This window comes from Falco rusticolus, chromosome 2 (genome assembly GCF_015220075.1).
Source record: "Falco rusticolus isolate bFalRus1 chromosome 2, bFalRus1.pri, whole genome shotgun sequence".
Lineage (NCBI taxonomy): Eukaryota > Metazoa > Chordata > Aves > Falconiformes > Falconidae > Falco > Falco rusticolus.
This window is the reverse complement of record NC_051188.1, coordinates 64,610,708-64,633,251: the sequence shown is the minus strand read 5'-3', so window position 1 is coordinate 64,633,251 and position 22,544 is coordinate 64,610,708. Positions and strand designations below refer to the sequence as shown.

Here is a 22,544-nt window from a genome sequence, read left to right as displayed (position 1 = left end):
CCTGCAGCCTGCCTTTTGTGTACACCACGCTGCTTTTTTTCCTCTCGGGGCTTTGTCTAGGTGTAATGCTGCCCCCAGATTTCTCAAAAGGCTTGGGCTTTGGGCTCGGATGTTTCATGCTTCAGCAGAGACCCCTGGCACCCCTTGCCCCTGCGCTGCTGCTGCCTTTGGGGGCTGTCTTGGCCAGGGACATCGCAGAGGCCACAACCACAGGAGTGAGCGTGGGTGCTACTGCTTAGGAGAGCGGAATGCTGCACCCGTTCTGGGAGCTGACCCAGCCAAAAACTGCCAGGGAAAAGGTGAGGGAATAACTGAGCTGCTCCCTGGAGCTGGCAGGGCTACGGGTGCACTGCTTGTGAGGCAGGAGGGGAGTTTGCTGCTGGGCTGGCAGCAGCTCCATGCAGCTTCTACTTTGGCACACAACATGCAGCATTTTTTCATGCTGAAACAACTTTCCACCCCTGTGCTCCTCACCCCACTGCACCCGCCAGCCCCGTATGCTCCCCTCAAAAAATAACCCACTCTGCATTCTTCCCTCTGCCTTTTAACCTCTGGCTGACATGTGACAGCCCCTCGCCCCACCAGCAAACTAGTCCCTTGCCATCCCTCCATCCCTCCAGGCTGGCACAATGAGTAGCTGCTCTGGTACAAAGGAGCCTGCGGTGGGGCCAGCCTATGGTGCCCAGGTTGCCAAACATCATTTACACACTTAACCAACTTTTAGCAATGCAGAGCAACGCTAGCTCCAGTCAAATGAAAGAGGTATTAAGTAAACTGACAGCCAGTTTGGAAAATAAAGACTACTAGACATCCTTCTTTGTCTTAAAAAAAAGATTCTTTCTCTTAAATGGGCATTTACTGAGCTGGATTATCCACAGAGAGGTGGCATCTGAGTTTCTGCTTGCTGAGCGGATCATCCACCAAGAAAGCAAGGAGAAAAAGGAGGAAACAAGGATGCTCGAGAAAGAGCCAGGTAACAGGGGCTCCAGCAGCCATGGCTGAGAGCTGGTGAAGGCACTGCCTGGCGGGTGAGTGGCCATCTGGGGCAGGAGGGCAGCAAGGCATCCCCAGTGCTCAACAAAGCAGGGTGAGAAGTAGGGCAGCATGTACCTTCTGGAAGGACAGCAGAGGGTCTGCAGTAAAAGGCTGGATTTCCTGAGGATACAACATTTGCAGGATATCAAAGCCAAGGCCAGCTCCAGAGAGCCACAGAAACAGCTTGCGATAGTGAATGGCCAAGTGATCAAGTGATAGATGAAGCTGGAAAGTGTGCCTGGGAAACGAGCTGGGAAGACTGTGCACACAAAATGCTGAACTCTAACCCAGCGCCATTGTGGATGGTTCCCTGAAAGCATCAGCTTGAGGCGCAGCAGCTTGGAAATACATGGAAAGGAATGAAAAAAAAAAACCCAAGAAAAATCTGATCCAGTCTTGCTGGTGAGGGAGCTGGCATCCCTTCGCCTGAGCTGGGTCTCAGGAGCAGCTCCCGCTACCTTTTATGCAACAGCTCACTGACTGAGGCGAACAGCTGCTTTGGTCCCCACGTTGCTATTTGAAGACGGTATTACACAGCCTTCTGCACAGAAAAGTGACAAGCTCAAAATTTCACAAGCCTTAAATTTCTTTCCTGGATGTGTTAAGGGAAGAAGGGGAAATTTTAGAAGTATGTCAGACAGCATTTAAAGAGGGCTTCTGGAAGCTGCCTGGAACAAAGTAAGTGAAGCACATCTAATACCTCTGCCAAAGGCCTTGGGTTGTCCAGCTGCTGCAGCTGGCCTCACCCTGCCGGGGTGTTTGTAAAGGCAGGAGAAGGTATTTATCAAGTGCTTTGCTATTACAGGTCAGAAAACTACTTCACCCTCTGCGACTCTTTACCTAGCCATTCATTTCTTTCCACCTGCCCTGAGTCTCTGAAAGGATCGCATCTTCATCTTCCTTAACAGCTGCTAAAACAATAAAATTAGTTGTTGCTAATGTGGCCATCACAGCTTACACATTACCTATTCATCTCCTTTCAAATGAAAGCCCAGAGAAGCTACTTCAACATCTAAACATCTTATTTTGATCATACAGTATCTAGACACAGTTTACAACAGATATTAAGGGACAACAGAATCTGGCTCTTCTATTCCTGCATCCCAAGTTAAGGGAATTGAACTTGGGTAGCTTCCTCATACAAGGCAGATTTGGCACTCACCCATACCAATCCAGGGAGACTGCTAATTCTGGGGACTTGTGCGGATACGCCACACTTTACGATGCAGTTCATAACAACTATCTGATATACGATACAGAAGAGGAATGGGAGTCCCTGTCATCTTGAGGTAAGTGATGTAAACAAGTTATGGTTCAAAGTCCTCAGTTTTGCCCAATGACAATGGCTGTGCAGAATGGAGAGAGGGTTTTGTATTCCAGCCAGAAAACTGCTTCTGTGTCTGCGGAGACCATGCTCCAACTTTAAGCCAGTTATCTAGGATATAAGAAACCCAAGATGAGTCCATAGTCTTTGCAATAGGAAAAACCATCCTTACAATTAAAAAGAGACCAATCATTATTAGGGTTTTACATAGAAAATTATTTAATTTCCACTAAGATAAATCTGGCCTGGAATTCTTTCTTTCTTTTGCTCTAACTAGTATGATGTGACTCTGCTCAGAAAGGCTGGACCTCCTTTCGCTCACAAAAGTAGGACTACCTACTACAGAGGTAGCTGTCAACAGGAACAAGAGTAAATAAAAGCAATCAGATCCTAATAACACCTTATTTGAACTGTGTAATTGCACATGGCCACCAACTCAGCCCAGATGACTCCAGTCAGCGTAAAATTCACCTCCTTACCATGATGGCCCTTAAAACCATTAATCAGTAAATGCGCAAACATGTTCCTCTTCAGATGCTGCAAGGGTGAACATGGTTTCTCATTTCTCATGAGCTGTGGCCAGACATGGACCTCCAACTTGTTCTGCTCAAACCACAGGATCAGGAGGAGCGTGCATACAGGAGAGGAACCATGGGATGATACATAGCTTGCTTCAGGAAAACCCAACAGCAATGTGCTGTCTTTCAAAAACGAGTGTGTGGGAGAAAGGGAATCAATCTGATTACCTGGCACTGGCTTTCATTTTTTTATCCTCAGCCTGCAGGCACGCTTTAATTCCCCCACACCAGGTGAGACAGGATCACAAGGGTGAAACGCTGTTCTTCTGAGATGGTCCCACAATGACTAGGCAAAGGATATGAACATATGGACCCTGACAAGCGACAGCTAGACAGACCTGGTTTTCTGTTCCAAATCCTTCAGCCTGTCTGTTTTTATGCGATACCCGTAAGAAGCTTTTAAGACTGTGAGAGAAAATAAAACACAGAACATGTCTACATAAAGGCATTCAGCAAGAAGCGCTGAAATTTATTCAAATTAATTACAATAGGACCTCTGACTTTGTACTTCTAATTCACAACAGCAGTAAAAAAGGAAATGGTGAAATGGGTTGTATTAAAGTGCTATGATGTGGAGAAAACCGCTGAAATAACACAAATGAGGCTGCAGTGACAAATGAAAGGACAGTCTCATCCTGGCAATGACAGCAATATATAAGTAAATTATGTTACAGATAATTTACAAAATAACTTATATAGATGAAGATAAGCTGAATCTTATGTTGCCATTCCGTTGTTAAATATCAGACTAAATATTCCTGGTCAGCACAGTATTATATGGGATAATTAAAAAAAGATCAGAGGATTTCTGCATTGGAAAAGATGCCTGAAGTAAAACCCTGATCAAACTTTATATTGCAGTATTGCAAGAAACCTAAGTATTTATGGAATTGTAAAGTGACACATTCAGCAGCATGAAGACTATAAATACAACTTTTACATTGATACATTATATCTACACACATATACATATCTACACACACATATACACACAAGCACATACATGCACATATATATGTGCATAAATATATGTGTGTGTATATATATGTTTCAATTTGTACTGACCATGGTCAGCTGCATTTTGATTGCATCTGCAGTAGGGTTGCTTTTGCAACCAAGGAGTAAGATAAATCTTTAGAATATTTGCCATTTAATTTTCCTAAGCTGCAGTCTCAAAAATATAGAATTCTGGCATAAAGATAGACTTCAGGGCTCAGCCATCAGAGGATCTGATGATTAAACAGCAGTTCCTGTTGACATAACTGACATGACTGCTGTGCTTAGTGCTTCTGAAAAATTAGGCTCTTAACATCCGCATTATTTTTAAGTGATATGATACATGAATCAGTTAAAACCCTATTTTCATATAAGTAAAAATATTTGAGAGGTGGACAGGAATGAATACAATATTCCATACATGCACAGAGTTTGGACTGTTTGTAAGGATGACATGCAAAGAACATTTGAGAATGTGAAAATCTACAACATTGGCTTACATCATACCTTGAAAAAGGGCAAGTTTAGCATTACCTTTCCTTTAAAAAAATTTAAAATACTTGCCTGTAGCATGAATCTGACTCTTCTCTAATAAAGATCTTTATTCTCCCCTGCTTCCCTTTTATAGAAAAATTATGTCATTATTTTTTTCTCTTTGAATAAATCTGCAACAAACACTACCGACTAAAAATAGTCTGATTTCTAGCCCTCATAGGTTTGTCTGAAGGACGGCTCTTGACCCATAGTGCAGCCACAAGTTTCCTCCGCCTGTAACTGCATGTTAATTGTGAGAGCTGAAGGTAACCATGCCATTTCCATTTATTAAGAAATCATTTAGTGAATAAGAACATTTGTGTTTCATTGTGTACCTGCATAAGGAAAAAGATACTACTAAATTGCCAAGGCTATGTAAACACAGTGATCTTGGTGAATAATTTGGTTGTGAGGCCAAAATACCTCAGAAAACAGCTATTGCATTGCACACATAAAAAGGTTGGAAAGGACAAAACAATAGTTTCTTTTGATGCTGCTGTGGTCAGTGAATTGGTCATGTCTGCATCCCAGTCTCTAGGGAGCAGAAGAATGTCCTGAAGACCCATAAGAAGAAAAATGGCTGGATCAAACCTCCTTCCTGGTTGCTGTAAGAGTCCCATTCACTGCACTGAGGTACATCCTTGGAGAAAAGAGGTTTTTTGGGAGGAGAAATTGTAAACTCTGATTTATTATCCTCATACCTACTCCTGTACAGTGATTGCTATGTTATTAGTTTACAAAGAGGATTTAGCACTGACCACATTTTGTTTGCTCACATTCAGATTCTGGCTGTTACGAAATGATACAGTTCTGCAGAAACCTGATTGTGTATCAATGAGAAAATGTGTTCTATGCCTACAGCTCTGCAGCTTCAAACTTCAGAGCAGAAGCCTCTACAAGACCCTATTTCAAATCATTCAACTTTTATTTACAACTTCACATTCCATGCACTTTTCGTTGGGATCTTCTGGGAGAACCTGTAAAAATCACTGAAAATACGCATGGCTGGCAACACAGAACTGGTGGTTCTCCGTTGGAGTCCAATGTCCAGAACTCTGCACAAAATGACCAACTCCGGGATTTACCTTCCGTGGAGGTGGGGTGAAAATTTAGTGTTAGCCCTTAATGTCTGAGAAGCTGGTGCTGCTGGCATTGCAGCTATCACTGCAACTTGACGATGTGCTCAAAGTGCTGGAGGCAGTGCCTGATTCTGGAAAAAAGAAAGACGGAAAGAAAGAAAGAAAGAAAAAGAAAGAAAGAAAAAAGGCAAGAAAATATGATATGGTTGCTGTTTTTCACAACTTTCTTCAATAACAGGAATCTTCAGAGAGACAATCATCTCATTTAAAATAAATAGCCTACCAGAGCTGCTTAAAGATTGAGCTGATTTCGAATTGCCTATGAGTATCAGCAGATTGTTTGCTGGGATCCAACCTTCTCTACCAGTGCTCAGGTTCTTTACATACCTAAAAAAATATAAAAAAATAGAAAGTCAGATTGCTTCATTTGATGGCTTTGAAAGTTTTGCCCTAAATATCTGCCTTCCAAACACAGTTCTGCATATAAAAATTTCCAAACACAGATCTGCGTACCAAAGTCCATCCTCCCCTTCACGAATCAGTTGAACTAGATCTCCACTTTTCACTGTAAATTCTTCAGAAACTCCTTTCTCATAATCAGTCACAACTGTATATTTACCGGGAGTCTAAATGCACACAGAGGAAAAACATAAACAAATTATTTCTATTGTGTACTTTAAGGTTGCAACATTTGTTATGAAATTATACTTTTCCCTTCTTTCTCATGCACATACATGCTGAAGATGGTGTAAACATACATCCTGAGAAGCAGTAAAACTTTGCTGTTTGATTACAAGTAAATTCAGTACATGAATTCTCACACCCTGAAAAACATTTAGGGAAATGTTTCCATCACAACAATTAATTCAAATCTCTACAGAAAAAAATCAAAAGAAAAGACAAAAAACAAGCTGGCAGACTAGCGATGTGATGTACGTGTGGAAGTTTGTTGACATGGTAGCTCAGCATGTCATTGCTTGACTGCTGTACTATGGCATAAGCAGTCACGGTCTCACTAGCCTGCAGGTACACAAAAGCACAGATGGATCTTCCCAAGATACAAACACAAGGCTCATTTAAGAGAAGAGGATAATTTCCATTCCCCTAGGAATTTTGCCCAGCTGAGAATTTCAAGGCAGACACTTTCATTCCTGCAATTTTCAAAAGCATTCCTGTATACTGCCACACACGATGTATTGGTATCATTTGCTTAGCTCAATAGGAAAGCATTTCTGGTTACCAGCTTCATCTCGCCTCCCCTTCCTCCCCCTTCTTCCTCCGCATCCGATGAATTCAGCGGATCTTCAGCACTAGACCAGCCATCATTTTCTTCAGATGCATCAAGAGAATGAGACGTTTTTGCCCAGCCTTGAGGAACAAACAGCCAACAGTTAACTTTGCAGCAGTGAGCCACTGACTGGGAGGAATCTTCTTCCTGCGGAAAAGCTCTTAAGTGATCTACATAAACAGCAGATAAACTGCACACAGGGAAGTTATTACAGCCACTGGGTGAAATTCACAGCTGGCAGAAGTTGACCCATTTCCATCAGCGTAGGTGGAGTTGTGGCAATGCACAGCAGTGAATTTGGCCCTTTGGATTTATACAGAGTGAAACAGATGGAAAGAATGCACATTCCCAACTAAAAAGCAGCTATTTCTCTCTTATACAAAGATGAACAATGGATAGATACTCTTTTGCTTGGGAGGAGGTAGAGGACTTTATGGGAAGAGGATGAACACACAGGACTGTCATCCAAAACAACCTATCCAGCCTACTGGAACAAGGGATGGAGGCACACTACCTCCTTCAAACTTCTGAGCCCTTAGAGCTGTCAAGAAATTCAACACAAGCTCCAGGCACTCTGCACTTCATCTGACAAGGCAGCTTATTATTTAAGGGTATTCAGGCTGACACAAGGATACTTAATCACGCTGACTTATCTTGGTATTAAGTCACTGCACCAAACACCACAAAACCAATCTCCTGCCTGTCATTTATTGCCAAGTGTTCCTTTTTCTCTCTCAGAGTGAAGCATTTCATTTATTTACGAAGCTCAATCATATCCAGAGTGTACAAAATCCCTCTCCAAATAAAACTACAGTAAGTTTTACTAGTACCATGCTTTTCACTAAGGTCAGCAGCTGCTAATGTGTCAAGCTTATAATGAAAAAAAGTCATAATAAAATACAAATATTTGTAAGTAAGATTTTGGTTCAAGCCAAATGGTAACAACGATGAAATTTAATGAAAAGAATGAAAGCAAGAACAAACCTCGCAACTTTTATGTAACTACTTGTTAAGTTGAGAAAGCACCAGCATTTTTGCCCTTCGCTGCTTCCGAGGCATTTGTCACACAGCTGGTCATGCCAGTGCATTAGGAAAAAAAACTGAGCACTGTCAGAGAGTAAAGCCAAAGCAATCTAAGAATCACAGAAACAAATCACACCTAGAGCACACCAAACAGAGTAGGACTTTTACCTCGCCTGCGCTGGATGACCTGCACAAGGTTAGAAGTACTGACCCATTTGGCCCTGTCCAGGGTTAAGAATGAACTTCCATCTGTGAAGAAACTGAGTAATAAATTCCTGCTGTATTCCATGAAAATTTCCTTATAAGTTCACATCTTATAGTTGGCTCATGGGACACAGGCTCATGAAACCCTTTCCATTATTTCCAAGTCAAGAACAATGCAACAAAAGAAAACTTGGTTTCTCCTAATTATTCCAAGCTCTCATTAGAAACAGAACCAACACGTTGCACAGAAGAAACAGAAAGTGAAATCACTGTAAATTGCTCTGCCTGCAGCATCATACTCACTGGCCTGCTCACCTGGAACATTTTGGGTAACAGCTCTTGTTCTTCAGCCTCTTTCTTTTCACACAGTGTGCTGATGTGGGTAAAAGCAGACGTGCCTGATCCTGCCATAGCAACAGCACTCCTACTCCTCATACAAGCTGTTGCTCTATTATTAGCAAGTCTGTAAAAAAGCCCATCTCATCCTGGGCAGGGAAGTGGTCACTATGGCCATATTCATATTAGCTAACTACAAGCACCAAAATTATGCATGTGCATTCAATGTCTATGTGTGTTTCTGCACAGTGTGACTAGATCTGAGCTCCCTATAAAGGCAGAAAAGGTAAGAAAATGGCAGACAGTCTTGAGAAAAGATGAGGTGAAGCAGAAATGAGTTTAGATTTGATGGTGCTAGGAAAACCAAGGATTCATTAACCACTTCTCTTCAGAAATGGGCCTGCAGATTTCTTCACAGACATAGGATCTATCTGCAAGATCCTTGAGCTCACTATGATGTAAATCAGAGCAATAGAGCAGTGAAAGGACGTAAGTGGAGCAGTGTGCTCTGCACTGGGGAGCTGTGGCCATCACCTGCTGCAGTTTCATCCTGAAATGCCTGGGTCAACTGCCTGCTTATCCCTGAGTTGGGGAAGGAGAAGAGATAGCGTCAGAAAAGAGATTGGAAGGTGCAAGACAGGAAAGGGAGTTACCAGATGTTTTAAATTCATTTACTTGGTTTAGTAGTTTCATAAAGTGAGAGGCTACTGGACCAGACAGCAAATCAGACAAGTCTGTTCCAACAGTTTTACTGTAAATTAGTAATGGAAAAGGACTCTCCACCCTGGAAAATTCCATCATCTGTGGAAAAGGCCACAAAACACCCTTTTCTTTCTAATAGCATTTTCAAGCCCTCAGGATTTCTAAGGCACCTGGAGATCTCAGAGGTTTGACTGATACCTGCAGAAAATTAACCTTGTAACTCCCATATTCCCACTTGTGGAGTTTCTGCATGCATCCAGCCTGGGATTACATTGCCTGCTGCTCAGACAAGTGAATGGTGTTCCCCAGCACAGCAGCTGAACCTGTATCATTTCTACAGGTGAGAGAAAGACAGAGGCTATGGAAACCTGGAGAAGAGGATGAAAGAAGGGCTTGAAACAGCCTCATCTTTAGAATAGTATTTTCTAAGAGATGGTGACGGAAAGAAAGTCAGGAAGAGAGCAACTGCTCTCCTTGTACTCTTTAGTTAATTAGCCCTAGGGATTTGTACTCAAGCGTTCACCAACAGCCTTGCTGGTTAGAAATGGGTCATTTAACTGAAATGCTTTTCTGTTCTTTGCTTAGCTATGGGTTGGGAGGACAGAAGGGAAACTGCTACAGTTAAATGGGTTCAGTTACAACATCTGGGGTTCACAGGGTGGTAAAAATTGTCTGCTGTCACCCAAAGAAAGATGCAACAGGACTGTGACTGCAGTAATAAAAGCAAATCTAAAATAGAAATTCCACATGGCAGTGATGATCCCCACTCTGACTAGAGTACATGAGTTTTGCATTTCTTTTTTTTCCCTTCCTTTTTTAAAAAGTTAAATCTCCTCCACAAGGAGCACAGTGACAGGACAATGCTGACTGGAAAACCATGTGTCTCACAGCAACTGGATGCCCCTGTAATTCCATTAAACACCCAGCTTCTGGTTATTTCTTCAGCAGATGACCCCTTTTGCATTGCCGTCTCCCAAAACCTAGTTAGCTGTATACTACTTTATTTGATGCCAAGTGTAAACCTTTAGCCAATTGTACTATCAAACCCAGTATATACAGAAGCTGACAGACCCACTTAGAAAAACTCAGCTGAAAGCGCTCTGATGTAACATATTACATGAGGAATGCATGGCTATTTGTGGAGTACAAGATGTGGTATCACTATACCTCTTAAACCAAAAGGAGTTGGGTCACTCACTACTTCATGCCGTTTAGCTTTTTTGTCAGGACTGGTAGGAGAAGCTGCAGGAGGATGAATAGGCAAAAAACACAGAAGAGAGATATTGAAGAACTGGAAAAAAGAGAATAGGTGGATTGCATGCTAACTACCTTTGAGTTTACACTGGAAAACAAGCGGATTTCTGTAATCACTCTAATTTTAGCTGTCATTGGTTAATTACAGCAGAAGGAATTAATTATTTACAGGTAGTTATTTGCAGATAAATTGACAAATTTATTTTATAGTAATAGACGAAAATAAATGTAAAATTTTCTAAATGAACTAGGTATCAACTGAATACAATTAATTTCAATTTTAGACAAACAATACCAAATTAAGCAATCATTTTTATATAAATCTAGTGCTACTTCAATACCTGGTCCTGTAAGAAGGATCATTGGCAATATCTGGCTTTTAGCAGAAGGAGATGGAGTTTCTGTCAAGGCAAGCATGGGATATTAGTGCTCACCTCATTAGCATTAGATACACATCCCTAGAGTCTCTCCAGAAAGAACTCAAAGGTAATCAGGTTTTAAAAAGGCATTCTGAAAGGATGCTGGAAGGAAAAAAAAACCAACCCCAAACCAACACCATGCTCTTGAACAAGGGCCATCATCACAGTGCAATTCAGTGTTCAAGACAGCTGTTCAAAGCAAGAAGTGAATGTACCGGTGCAATTACTTGGCAGGAGGAAGCAAGAAAGGTCTCAGTCTCCTATTGCCAGTTTTAGGGAAAAAAGTAAAGACTGTTTCTGGAAGCATAGGGAAATTCTTATTTATTTTTGTATCCAGCAAAACACCACCATCATACACATTCTGCTGTAGTCATGCTTTGGGAGTTTTGTTAGCAAGTATGCCAACAGAGAAGTAATCTAGAAAACCTTGATTCCTTTTTGCCAAGTACAACTGCATTTGGGGCAGATCCACTGAAGCGAGAAGCAGGCCAGGTGTCTGATCTGAAGACAAATTCCTTCCTCTAGTTTTCCTACAGGAATAGGGCACTATACACTTCCTCCTTAGCCTTGATAGTGAGGCTAGAGGCACTGGAAACTGCACTTCTCCTCCTGCATCTCCAACAGCTCCACTTTTCCCAGCTGCACCTCCCCCTCCCACTTTGGAGCTGGTTTCTTTTGATATCTCCCTGTCAGGGTCATTGACTCAAGAACCCAGCTTGACCTCAGGAGAACAAGCTAGTGCATACACCGAATACCTGTTAACACTACACACATATACAAAGTGATGCTTCAATTACAGCCTTAAACAGAAAACAGTCTAGCTTTATTCATTTTTTTTTAATTACCTTTCTGATTTTTGAGGTTAGTAAAGCTATGCAGCGTAAAGCACTTTTTTGACAGTACAGAGCATTCTGAGGTAGAGCTAGTGTCATCTACAAAGGAAGAGAAAGACATAGAAAGAAAGAGGAGACGGCCATGAAAAGATCAAGGCAAAAAACTGTTTGCAGCCCTGTCAGGAACCTGCATGTTAGGATGAGAAAGGACAACTGAAAGGCCAGGTACAACAGATGAACCCAAGTGGCCAGTTGTTCTCGCTATGCAGGGCTTGTCCTGCCACTGGTTCAATAAATAATCTCCATTATGGGAACCAAAATTAAGGAGAAAAAAAATCCCCAAACCAAAAACTAAATTAAAACTCTTTAGAACAGGTAATGCTGAGAAATTTATCCAGGGTAAGAGAACTCTGAGAAGCTGGGCAGCTCTAAGAGAAGATCTGCTGCAGACTTGGGCCTCGTAACACATCGTTCCCACCTTCTTTTGGCTACCCTTCATTCAAGGTGGCTTTGGGCCTGTCCACACCACAAAGTGGAACGCAAAAACCCCAGGCTAAGGGCAAATAAGACTGGTGTGCTCGTGGAATGTGGGCAGCACTTTGTGGGTGGACTGCCTTAGGGATGAAAGCAGCAAAGCCCTGCTCATTCAGGTGTATGCTGCGTTTCCCTGCACTACCATGGCTACTCTGCCGGTGGATCTGCCTGTGCATCTGCAGTGCAGGCATGCTCTTTGCAATTAAAGATAACAACACATAGGTGTAAACTCACCTTTGCCTTTCTCAGGGTACTTTGGTGCTACTGTGGTGCCATAACCTTCTAGACTTGCAAGATCAGCTTTTCTCTCCTCCATTTTTTTGGTGTTTCTGATGTGGTTCCGTGAAGGACTGTTTATTAGAAGAAAATTAAGACAATCAATACATCTCCAGCAAATCCGGGTCTGAACAGGGATGATGACCTTTGGTCACAGGCTGCCTTTTACATACAGTTATATAGGCTGAAAACAATTTATTAGATTACTTTCAGGACTGAAAAAGTCATTGGTGATTGTGCATTTAAAGACCATGCCCACATACAAAGGAAAAGGCTCCCCTAACTGACTGCAACCACATGTACTACGGCAGTGGGAGCTCCTGAAAAGACAGGTCAGGACAACTTCCACTCACTCTCAGTTACAGGCACACATTCTGTGCTGACAGTTTCCTCCTGAACTTACTATGGAAAAAAAAAAAAAAAAAAAAGGCATAAACTCTGCCCCTCTGAAGCTCTTAACACAGGAACAGTTGAGGGATGAACAATGAACATAGGCTGGATCTTGCCACTGGATTCTTATCACACCTCTGTTTGGGCATGGAATGGAGAATGACATCTTACAAATACTATTGGAAACTCTCCCTGGGTGATAAGCAGATGCATAAAACATGCAGGGCAGAGAGCTACTGATACATATTTGAGCAGACACCATGCAGGAATAACTGAAGATACAACCACATGGTACATACACATACTCACATCACAGAAAAAAGAGTGAGTAGCAGAGGATTAAGAAGAGGTGTCAGAGAAGGTGGAAGCAGAAGAATGTATAGGTTGGTAGGGTGAAGGATTAAAAATAGGAAAAGAAGAAAAGCTTGACTCCGAAGCTGGGACACTGGAGGAATCAACACACCAGTTAGTTTAAAAAAAGAAAAAAAAAAGAAAGGAAATTGGAGGAAAAGTACAAGGGCAGAGCAAAGATAATGCCCTGAAAAAGACAAGAAGAAAGGTAACACGACATTGGAAAAGAAAAAAAAAATAGTCCAGGTGAATGAAACAGAACAGAAAAGAAAGGAAAAGGCTGCTCCACATAACTCTTTTATCCGGGGTGTAAAGTATATAATTAGCTGTTCAACAGACAGACCCATAATACCACCAGGATTTTGGCTGGTGCAGAAAATTACTTTTCTGTGTTGTTCTCTTCATCTGGCAAATCCCATGCCACGGGTGCCCAATTTAACAGTTCTGGAGATGCATTTACATATATATATATAATATATAAAAATAAAGCTTTACAGCTTTATAGTGGGAAGAGACCTAACAAACCCCTATAAGATAAGGGCCAGTAGTAAGGGACAGGAGTAATGAAGAACTGCAAACTAGATGTATTAGTATATTTACAAGACAGCCAGGCTGATTTGACAACATACTTACCTGGTACAAGATGATGTTGGAAGAGGTAAGCTCTGTGTTTGTTCTAGTGTCCTGTGCTGACTAGCTTCTGTAACGGAGGAAAGAGAAAGAACTCAAAACATAAATCTATTTTAATAACTTTTTATTTCTACAGTCCTACACAGTGAAGATACACAGTGCAGGTTTTGAAGTTCAAAGAGAAAAGAGATTAAAAAAAATATATATCCAAAATATTTCACCTCTGCATGCCTGCAGTTGACTCGTCAGCACTTTTCTTATTTCATTTACCCAAGTAGCTTTAACTTCAGGGGTTGGAGCCTACCCAAAAATAAATACAATCAGCCATCAAGCATAGAATAGTTATTACCCAAACAGTTGTGTGCCAAAGCACAGCTTCAGAGGAATCCTTCGAGAGGGACAGACAGAGTTCCCTCTCCAGCTCTTCAGTGGCAGAAACTAGTTGTAACACCTGGCACATGCTGGGGCAGAAGCTGTGCATGTGCTATAGTCAAACCATGGCTCCCAAGCCATCCACTACTCCAAAGAGAGCAGCAGTAATGGTGTGTACAATATCCTCCATCAATACTGTAAAACATGACTATTTTTTCCCCGCAGAAGACTCTGCAATTGAAATATATTAAGAAACTACCTTATGAATTAATCTGGTGGTGGTTTGTTTTTTATTTTTTTTTCCCGATTTTTGTCTTTTTTTTCCCCCCACATTTCCTCACCACTGTCTACTAGTGATATAACAGAAGAAAAAACCTCCAGATCTTAGGATTAGAGCAGTGACACACCCCCCCCTTCTCTCTCTCTTTTGTTTTAAAAAATGTAGTGGCAAGTTATTTACCTGTAGTGGCAAGTTATTTACCTGTATAATGTAAACTTCTTCCCTTGCATTATACCAGATCTCAAATTTTTTTGCATCACCTTTGACATTTTCTGTTATTCCAACTGCTGCCATCTGGAAGCAAAGAGAACAGAAGCTGACCTACTACATTGTGTTTACGGTAACAATGGAAGCACATGGCTACTGGTATTCTTTGGTACCCTAGTTGTGAAAAGGAAAACTACATTTAGCTTCTTGCTCAAGGAAAAGAAGAGCTAATAACATATGATTTGCATGTTGGACATGAGATTTAGTGCTTTGTATCAGCTTGGCTACCTTGGAGGGAAGAAGGGTTTAGGTACATTAAGACTGACCCACAAGATGTCTCTCCAAATCCAGACCACCAAACCTTATATCTATTTTATACTACCCTGCTCTAAAATTTCTGTGTGATTAATGCAGCTGTCATACAGCTAGACTAGTACAGTTTGGATTTTCTCAAAGGGTAATTTCCTCCCCCCCAATCCAGACAGCAAACACAAAGTAACACAGATGTGCAGCACCACTTAGGTTTGCCGGAAAGGGTGAAGTTCCCAGTACAAAACTGTACACAGCCTCACAGACAAAAAACTAGAACGTTGTATTACTGCATGCTAAGCCCTCAGTACCTCGACTTTGCTGGACTGCTCAGTGTCTTACATTTAAGGAGTGTTTGTAGCTATAAGAAGGTGCTTTCTCATATCCCTCTCCATTTTCTTCTCGCTTTTTACAGAACAGCACTGCTTTCTCATGTAGGAAGAGGTGTCGCTGCATTGGCTTGAAGCGTGCCAAATCTTTCACCTTCGAGTGACCCTTTTTATGATCAGTCCAGACATTGAAGGATCCCTGCATTAAAAGCTTGCCCAGCTCATTCAGGTTTCCCTGGAACAAAAAAAAAAGTGGTATTTATAACTATAAAGAGATCATAGCAGACTAAAATGCATACTCTGAACAGGTCTTTACAAGTTCTGTTGTTCCAAGTAATCTCTCACATCAGTGTTTATGTTGGATTTGAAATGTAATAAAAATAAAATCAGTGTTGGATTTTTACACATAAATTTTCTCTCCCCAACACTGTTCAGGGAGGATTTTACAGTCAGGAGTACCAGTAGCACAGATCTACACAGAGAGAGAGGGGGAAAAAAAACACTTATTTGATTATTTGTTTTTGGTTTTGTTTTTTTTTTTTTTCCCCAGCATTCTGCTGCAAAGCTGCTTACATTTTGTTTTGTTTGGGGTTTTTTTTTTTTTGTTGTTTGTTTTTTGAGTGGAAGTTCTGGGTGTAGTTTTAGACATAGATGTAAATCCCATTTGACAGTAGCCTAAACCACACTTTTCATAACAAATTTCAGTTTCTAACTCAGTGTTAAGTAGATATAAGAAAAAAACTTGGGTAGACAGAGCAAAGTATTATTCATAGCAGGAAAACTTCAGAAGAGTATAGAGATTTATTTTCCATTGTTTTCATTACACATTTCAGTTTTAAAAAAGCACCTTTTGTAAACATTCTTCTCATTATTTGTACACACTATACAGTATGCTGTACATATATCTAAGAATTAAATGAAAATAAATTAAAAAGTAAGTAAAAATACCGTTACTTACATCATAGCCTGTAATGGCTATCTGGTGCATAGAATCATTAACTGCCTTGAGAATACCCAGTATAGAGGTTAATGCTTCCTGAAGATCCTCAGCCCCTTCACAGTTCTTACTGTACTTCAGCATTTCCTGAGCGGCAGGGAATGACAACATACTTAGCTTTGGAAACAGCAGAAACTAGGAATGTTCAAATTTTAACACTGAATTTGGGCTAAGTTTTTAAAGTCATCCAGTAAAGTTTTATACCCTATAACCTAGTGGGTTAAATACTGGCTGAAATTCAGAAGACTCTAAAGTTTTACTTCTCATCTCTGCTGCTAATTAGCCAAATTATTTCATTCATCTAGAGGTTTTGTAAACTCTACCTAAGACATTTTACAAGACTAGCAAGACTAGCTTTGAAAACTTTTTTAATCAGAATTTCTAAAAAACCCTAAAATAAAACACACACCCCCAAAAAAAACCCCAAAACAACAAAAAACTGCAAACACCCCAAAACCCAAAAGAAGGGGGGATGGTATTTTTTCTATTTGTTACTTTGCAGAAGTGAACAAATGCAAAAACATAGGTAAATTTCATTTGCTATTTGAATTATGGTGAGGCCTGGGATGCTAGTAACAGGTCTAGACTTACTACACTGAGCATTGTCTACACATTTAAAAAAGCATCCCTTCTCCAAAAGGCTTATTGGTGAAGCTGCATCTTCTGGTTTGGTCCAGATAAATATAGCTGCAAGTTCACACAGAACTCCCCAGACTCCATACTATGAGAATAAACATCTACTCATGGATTGCAGGCAGTAAGATATTTTAAATCAAAAACCTTTCTAACACTTCTTTTAACACAAGCTTAATGTAATGTTTTTAAAAGCTGTTAACTTCAGCTTAGTTTTAACTCAAGAGTAAGTTTGGTCCAGTGCAATCTTTTTAAACTACTTTTAAATACAATTAATGAGATGTGTGTCTGTGGGAAGTATTTCTTACTTCAAGCATGGCAAAACCTCACACATTAATTAAAAAATCTATGACAGTATATTGCTTTCATGTTGCTTCTCAGTATGGCATGTTTAAGTGAATCACAACAGCATCCTTCGTAAAAACACCATACAGCGCTCTCAGTCACGTACATTTCCTAGAACCCAGCAAGGCAAATCCCTGCAATATGGGTGAGGTGACTATAACAGAAGAGCAACCAGTACTTTAGATACTCTCTTTCTCTATGTTCTTTGTTGCAAAAGTTTTTTATCTTTCTGTTTCCCCTAATAAACTTTCCATTCTTCTCTTCAGCAGAAATAAGGGCAAAAGCAGTTACACAAGGTGTCTCTAACATTTTCTGTCTACTGGCAGCTTTTTGGCTGAAAGAGAAAAGAACCAAGCTGCAAGCTGGTAGGCTAGGATTTGTCTCACAATTTATACATCTGTCCACTAACTTTTAGGTTTCTCTTCAGCAGGTTGAGAGAAGCAGCATACAAAACAACCCAAATGCACAAAATGTACTTACCATTATAGTTTAGTAACACATACCTTTAGCAATAATTGGTATTTGGTTATTCTTTGAACAGGTTTCAGCAAGTATGAGTCCAAACTGAGCTTGTGATCGAGTTTCCTTTGACATTCCTGTAATCAGTGTTGAATTTTATCAGGATACAAATCAATGTATTTGTTATTTCTTCTTGAGATGATTAAATAAATAAAGAAAACCAAACAAAACCCCAAACCACAACAAAACCAAAACCTCAATTATTTTGGAAAAGCAAGCAAGCATACCTGAAAGAATACAGAATCTGAAAACTGCCTCCACAAGCTTTCAGATCGAGGTTTATTTTGACAGTATTTTTCATAAATCTGGAAATCTTCCATCTGAAATCGGGGAGACAAGCAAAAACTTAATAAATCCTTGTGACTTCAATAGACAAGGTTCATAAGATTTTTTTCATAATTAGTAAGGCTACAAAAAACCAACAATAACAAATGCAATTCCTTGAGGCATCCTAAGCACACAAAAAAATATAAAATTTTGAAATCACTGATTTTGTAATGGCTACTAATTTTGTACTTGGAACATCAGAATAAAATATTACTGTAAATTTTTGCTTCCATTGAATGTTAAGTACTTTATGAAGAAGCATATATTATGTTTTAATATATATTTCAATACAACAAATATATTTCTATTACAATACGAAAAACACTTCTATAACTGCCCAACCACGAGTCCCTCTGTGCAACTTTTTACAAAGAAAAAAAGGCAAAGACTTTACGCGTTTTCATTTTATGGATGTGTTTTTCACTGGGAGTTGCACTAAAGTAGACCAAGCAGTTTGCTGCCACTTAACCACTTCAGCAAGTAAATAGCATGACTTCAGCACTTGTTGAAAGCAAAAGCATGTAAGACTGTTGAAAATGTCCTAGTAACTATGAAGGACAGACTAGATAGGAAATCAGCAGGCACAGAAGCACTTCTGTCCCTCAGCTTTAGGAAACAGCATCTCCATGGATGTAGCCAGTAAATAGGAGTGGGAGGGATGGTTTATCTCAGGAGTTCTACAGTATCAATAGGTAGCAACAACAGATTGATTTCCATAAACAGATCCCTATTATAACCTTTAGTATACTATGGGTGAGACACATTGTTTAATAAAACCCAGATTAAAAAAAAAGTTTAATTTTGTCATAGCTGTCTGTTTTCACGATAAAAGTATTTTGGACTTACTCTGTTGCGGTGTACTCTTTAAAGAAAACAGAAAAGAACAACAGCAACAACAACAAAAAATCGAGTAAAGGAATCCAACCAAGTAAACCAATCATTTATAGTGATGTGAAATCATGTAGTGCATGACTTCTCTTCATGTTTTCCTAACTGCCATTTTAATAAAGCAGTTTTCTTTCAATAAGGTTGTAGCTCTTTCTAACAAAATTAATTACCCCATCAAGTGAAAAATATCCCCAACTATCAATTAATATCTACATTCTCAATCTGTTACCTGTTCAAGACAAACAAAGTGGATGTGGTGGCAATTACTACATGAAAATCAGCCTCATATGTTACAGTCCTAGAGGGGCTAATGAAAACAATGCCAACAAAACATGACACATACCTGATCCAAAAAGCACCGTCCTACTAGTTCTGGGTATTCTACGTAGTTTTCTAGTTCTCTCAGGAATATTCTATGAGGAAGAATATTTTCTTAGAGCACATGTTAAAAAAGTTGTAGTAAATGTTCACATTCTTGCAAATCATTTTCTAGATGTTTGGAAACAGAGTTGTAACTCTGTACTACAGAACTAAACAAAACTCTTCTAAGATCACATACCTAAAAAGGGATAGCAAATTAAAACAAACATTCTGACCAATTTCTGTTAGCTTACTGTTGCTACAACTGAAATAAAATATAGGACTGGGGAGAATGGGAGATTTTGTTTCCCTATCTTATATATTCAGCAGCAGGATTTGTACAACTTAAAGTGTTTGGGTTTTCCTTCTCAATACAACAAACACCACAAAGCAAACAAACCAACCAAACCCCACCTCCTCAAACCAACCCACCCCCCAATAACAAACTACCCCAAAAAGTCAGAGGCAAAACTTCCAGCCTAGTTTTGCCTGAGTAAGAAACAACTGTTTAACATGCCTAACTTCTCTTCAAAGTACTTGTCTTTTCTAACAATTTAAATATTATCCAGTGAAGAAATACCTCTCTAGCAGCAAGGATTCAAACTTCAGAGAGAGGTCACTCAAGTATAAAATTAACCAGCCTCAACCAGATGTAAGAGTTGAGAATTTGTGGTTTAGAATAATAATTTACTTTCCACAGCAAATTTCATAAAAAATAAAAGAAAGCCAAACCCAAACAAACCTTGCTTTAATTAGCTTGTAACCAGATCCCAATACCTTTCTTCAGGAAGAGGACCACAATGAAAAGTTTACGGGTGTACCGAAACATTTCAATAGTTTCGCACAGCTTTGCTCATCTTTTATAGATATTTTGCTTTTCCTCCTCTATGCAATATGAATTTTGACATGCCAGATAGCCAACTGGGACTCAGTAAGGATATTCTTAGCAATTTAAATCAGATTAAAAGAAAGAGTAAGGAATCCCATCCAAATGCTGGTTTTAGATCTGAATGCAAAACCTCACCTGTTGTGAAAATGATAAATTTCTTCCATATTCCCAAACAAGATATCCTTCTTATTTTGGAGTTCTGGTGAAATGAGGTGAGCCATTAAGGGGTTGTCCATCTCTGCAGCATAACCCTGCAGCACAGGAGAAAGGCACATTGATTGTCACCCTTCACTTGCAGTACTCACCCCTCTCTGACAAAGGCAGACTGTCTGCCTGCAGGCTGACAGTGAGCAAAGAAAGAGCTCAGCGTTAATCATTAAAAGAGTATACAATTTCTGTTTTTCCATCAGTCGAGTAAGAAATACTTACAGACTTTAGAAAGACAATTGAATTATTGCAATTTTAGTTAAGCAAGGATGAAACAAAGTTTTCAATCATTTCCACCAAGCAAAGGCTATGCATTCCCATACTGCCTACATATTATAGTTTGTACTTTTCCTGTTACAACTTTACATATCTGTGTCTAAAGCCACAATTCCAGTACACATGTAAACCTTCATGCTGGTCTTGGCTATCAGTATGAGGGAACAAGCTGAGTGTACTTATTTATGCAGGTAACAGAAGGCATTAAGCTGCAAATTCTATCTTTAAGACATTTTCATTAGTTTTGGTACCAAAAGTTGTGACTTCAGATTCTGACATCTTCCATTTGTCATGTAAGGCCATATTCTCTTGACTGTTTATCTGGCACAGATAAGGAAAAGAGAACACACCAGTGGCTTTAGCCCAGGATTGTTCTCTGGTCCTGAGGTCACTAATCTAATCTGTGATCTCTCAAAACACTAAAAAAACCCCTAAACCAAACAACCTTCTCCCCAAAACCCAAACAGAACACCCCCAATCAATCAGAAAAACTGCAAGAATGCTCTAGTACCTGCATTGTCAGCAAATTTCTTAATGCAAGCAGGTTCCTTAGTGTACAGTCACTGAAGGAAGATGATGCAACCTACTTTAGATTTGGATTAGATTTCTCTCTTGTGGGGTTTTTATTTATTTATTTATTTTTGTTGTTTTTTTAAAAACAAAATTATCATGCAGAAGGTGATCATTGTATTAGTGACTGGTTATAATAAACTGCACTGAATTGTAACAACCTGACAAATGAAATGAAAGGGTAAGCAAAAGTGCACCTAGAACTAAGATTTTCAATTTCTAAGTGATGTCCGAGCTACAAAAAGTAGGAGAACTGGCTAGTAAAGTCAGCTAGCCTGAGGAATTCAAGCATTTGGATAGGACAGTGATTAGATTTTTTAAAAAATCAGAAACATTCTTTCAAAAATCTGGGTATTTTTTCCTCAAATATTGTAAAAAAGAAAAACAATGGTATAGACAAAGATGATGGAACTCATAGATAGTTAACCATTGGTCCCTCTCCCGTATCTCTCCCCCAAACAGAAAAATGTGGAGTCTGAAGAGGGGGTGGGGTGGTGTACAACTTAAAAAAGAAGGAAGGTAAAATGTACAAAAAATGGGAGTTCAAAAAATTAATAGGAAAGAAGAACTATGGCCACCATGCAGTTTAGATGCAGTGAAGAGATGCATGAAGAGAATGTTGATTTCCACTTGAAGTAAAGATATGCTGAACATAGCAGCAAAGGCAGCATTGGCATGAAGAATGGGCACCTAATTCAGCTGAGATGAAAACAAACATGACAATTAAAAAAAAAAAAAGCATGAAATCCATACATTGACAAAAAGCTTTTGACAATTTCTTTTCCACTTCAGGCTGACGTAGTACTTATTTTAAAGCTTTAATATAAAACCCCTTCATGTTTTACTATCTGTGCAGCACTTGTGTTTTAGGAAAGGCGAGGAAAAGCTACTCTATGCAGCCACAGGGATCATTTCATCTTACTTTAAGAACATATAAGGCTTTGCTTAGTCTTCCATTTGAAAGCTGTTCTAAAAGCATCAAAGTAGATGAAAAAAAGGCATTGAATACAATATCTAAAAATAGACTAGACCAGTATTCCACCCCCAGGAAAAATTACTGGATTTCACAGACTAAAGTAGGATGACCATGGTTATTAATGAAAGAAAACTATCAAGCTCAGATGAAAGCAATTATAGCAGTTTCCGAATAACCAGTCTTGGGAACTTCCCCGTTTTTTTCTACTGCAATCTTTGGCAGAGAGAAAATGCGTAGTAATTAAATATGACATAATATAGGAGAGACTGTCCAT

The 22,544-nt window shown here is 39.7% G+C and overlaps 1 protein-coding gene across 20 annotated transcripts in view; it reads right to left on the bottom strand.

Moving 5' to 3' along the window:
* Positions 1-3,373: 3,373 nt before the first annotated feature.
* The window catches only part of MCF2L (MCF.2 cell line derived transforming sequence like), a 164,329-nt gene continuing 145,158 nt past the window's right edge, over positions 3,374-22,544 (bottom strand). For 5 of the 20 annotated variants that reach the window (XM_037375773.1, XM_037375778.1, XM_037375781.1 and 2 more), the window contains 18 exons: positions 20,377-20,492; positions 19,336-19,405; positions 18,005-18,097; positions 17,762-17,854; positions 16,242-16,367; positions 15,297-15,518; positions 14,640-14,732; positions 14,008-14,086; positions 13,790-13,856; positions 12,374-12,489; positions 11,618-11,704; positions 10,695-10,754; positions 10,267-10,341; positions 8,026-8,106; positions 6,787-6,914; positions 6,060-6,172; positions 5,830-5,933; positions 3,374-5,677 (listed from right to left, as the gene is read on the bottom strand). In XM_037375773.1, coding sequence (XP_037231670.1) covers positions 5,583-5,677; positions 5,830-5,933; positions 6,060-6,172; positions 6,787-6,914; positions 8,026-8,106; positions 10,267-10,341; positions 10,695-10,754; positions 11,618-11,704; positions 12,374-12,489; positions 13,790-13,856; positions 14,008-14,086; positions 14,640-14,732; positions 15,297-15,518; positions 16,242-16,367; positions 17,762-17,854; positions 18,005-18,097; positions 19,336-19,405; positions 20,377-20,492 — 1,818 coding nt within the window. In that variant the 3' untranslated portion in view covers positions 3,374-5,582. Of the gene's footprint in view, positions 5,678-5,829; positions 5,934-6,059; positions 6,173-6,786; positions 6,915-8,025; positions 9,434-10,266; positions 10,342-10,694; positions 10,755-11,617; positions 11,705-12,373; positions 12,490-13,789; positions 13,857-14,007; positions 14,087-14,639; positions 14,733-15,296; positions 15,519-16,241; positions 16,368-17,761; positions 17,855-18,004; positions 18,098-19,335; positions 19,406-20,376; positions 20,493-22,544 lie in introns of those variants that run through there. The other 15 variants (XM_037375774.1, XM_037375777.1, XM_037375775.1 and 12 more) reach the window with 15 other exon arrangements.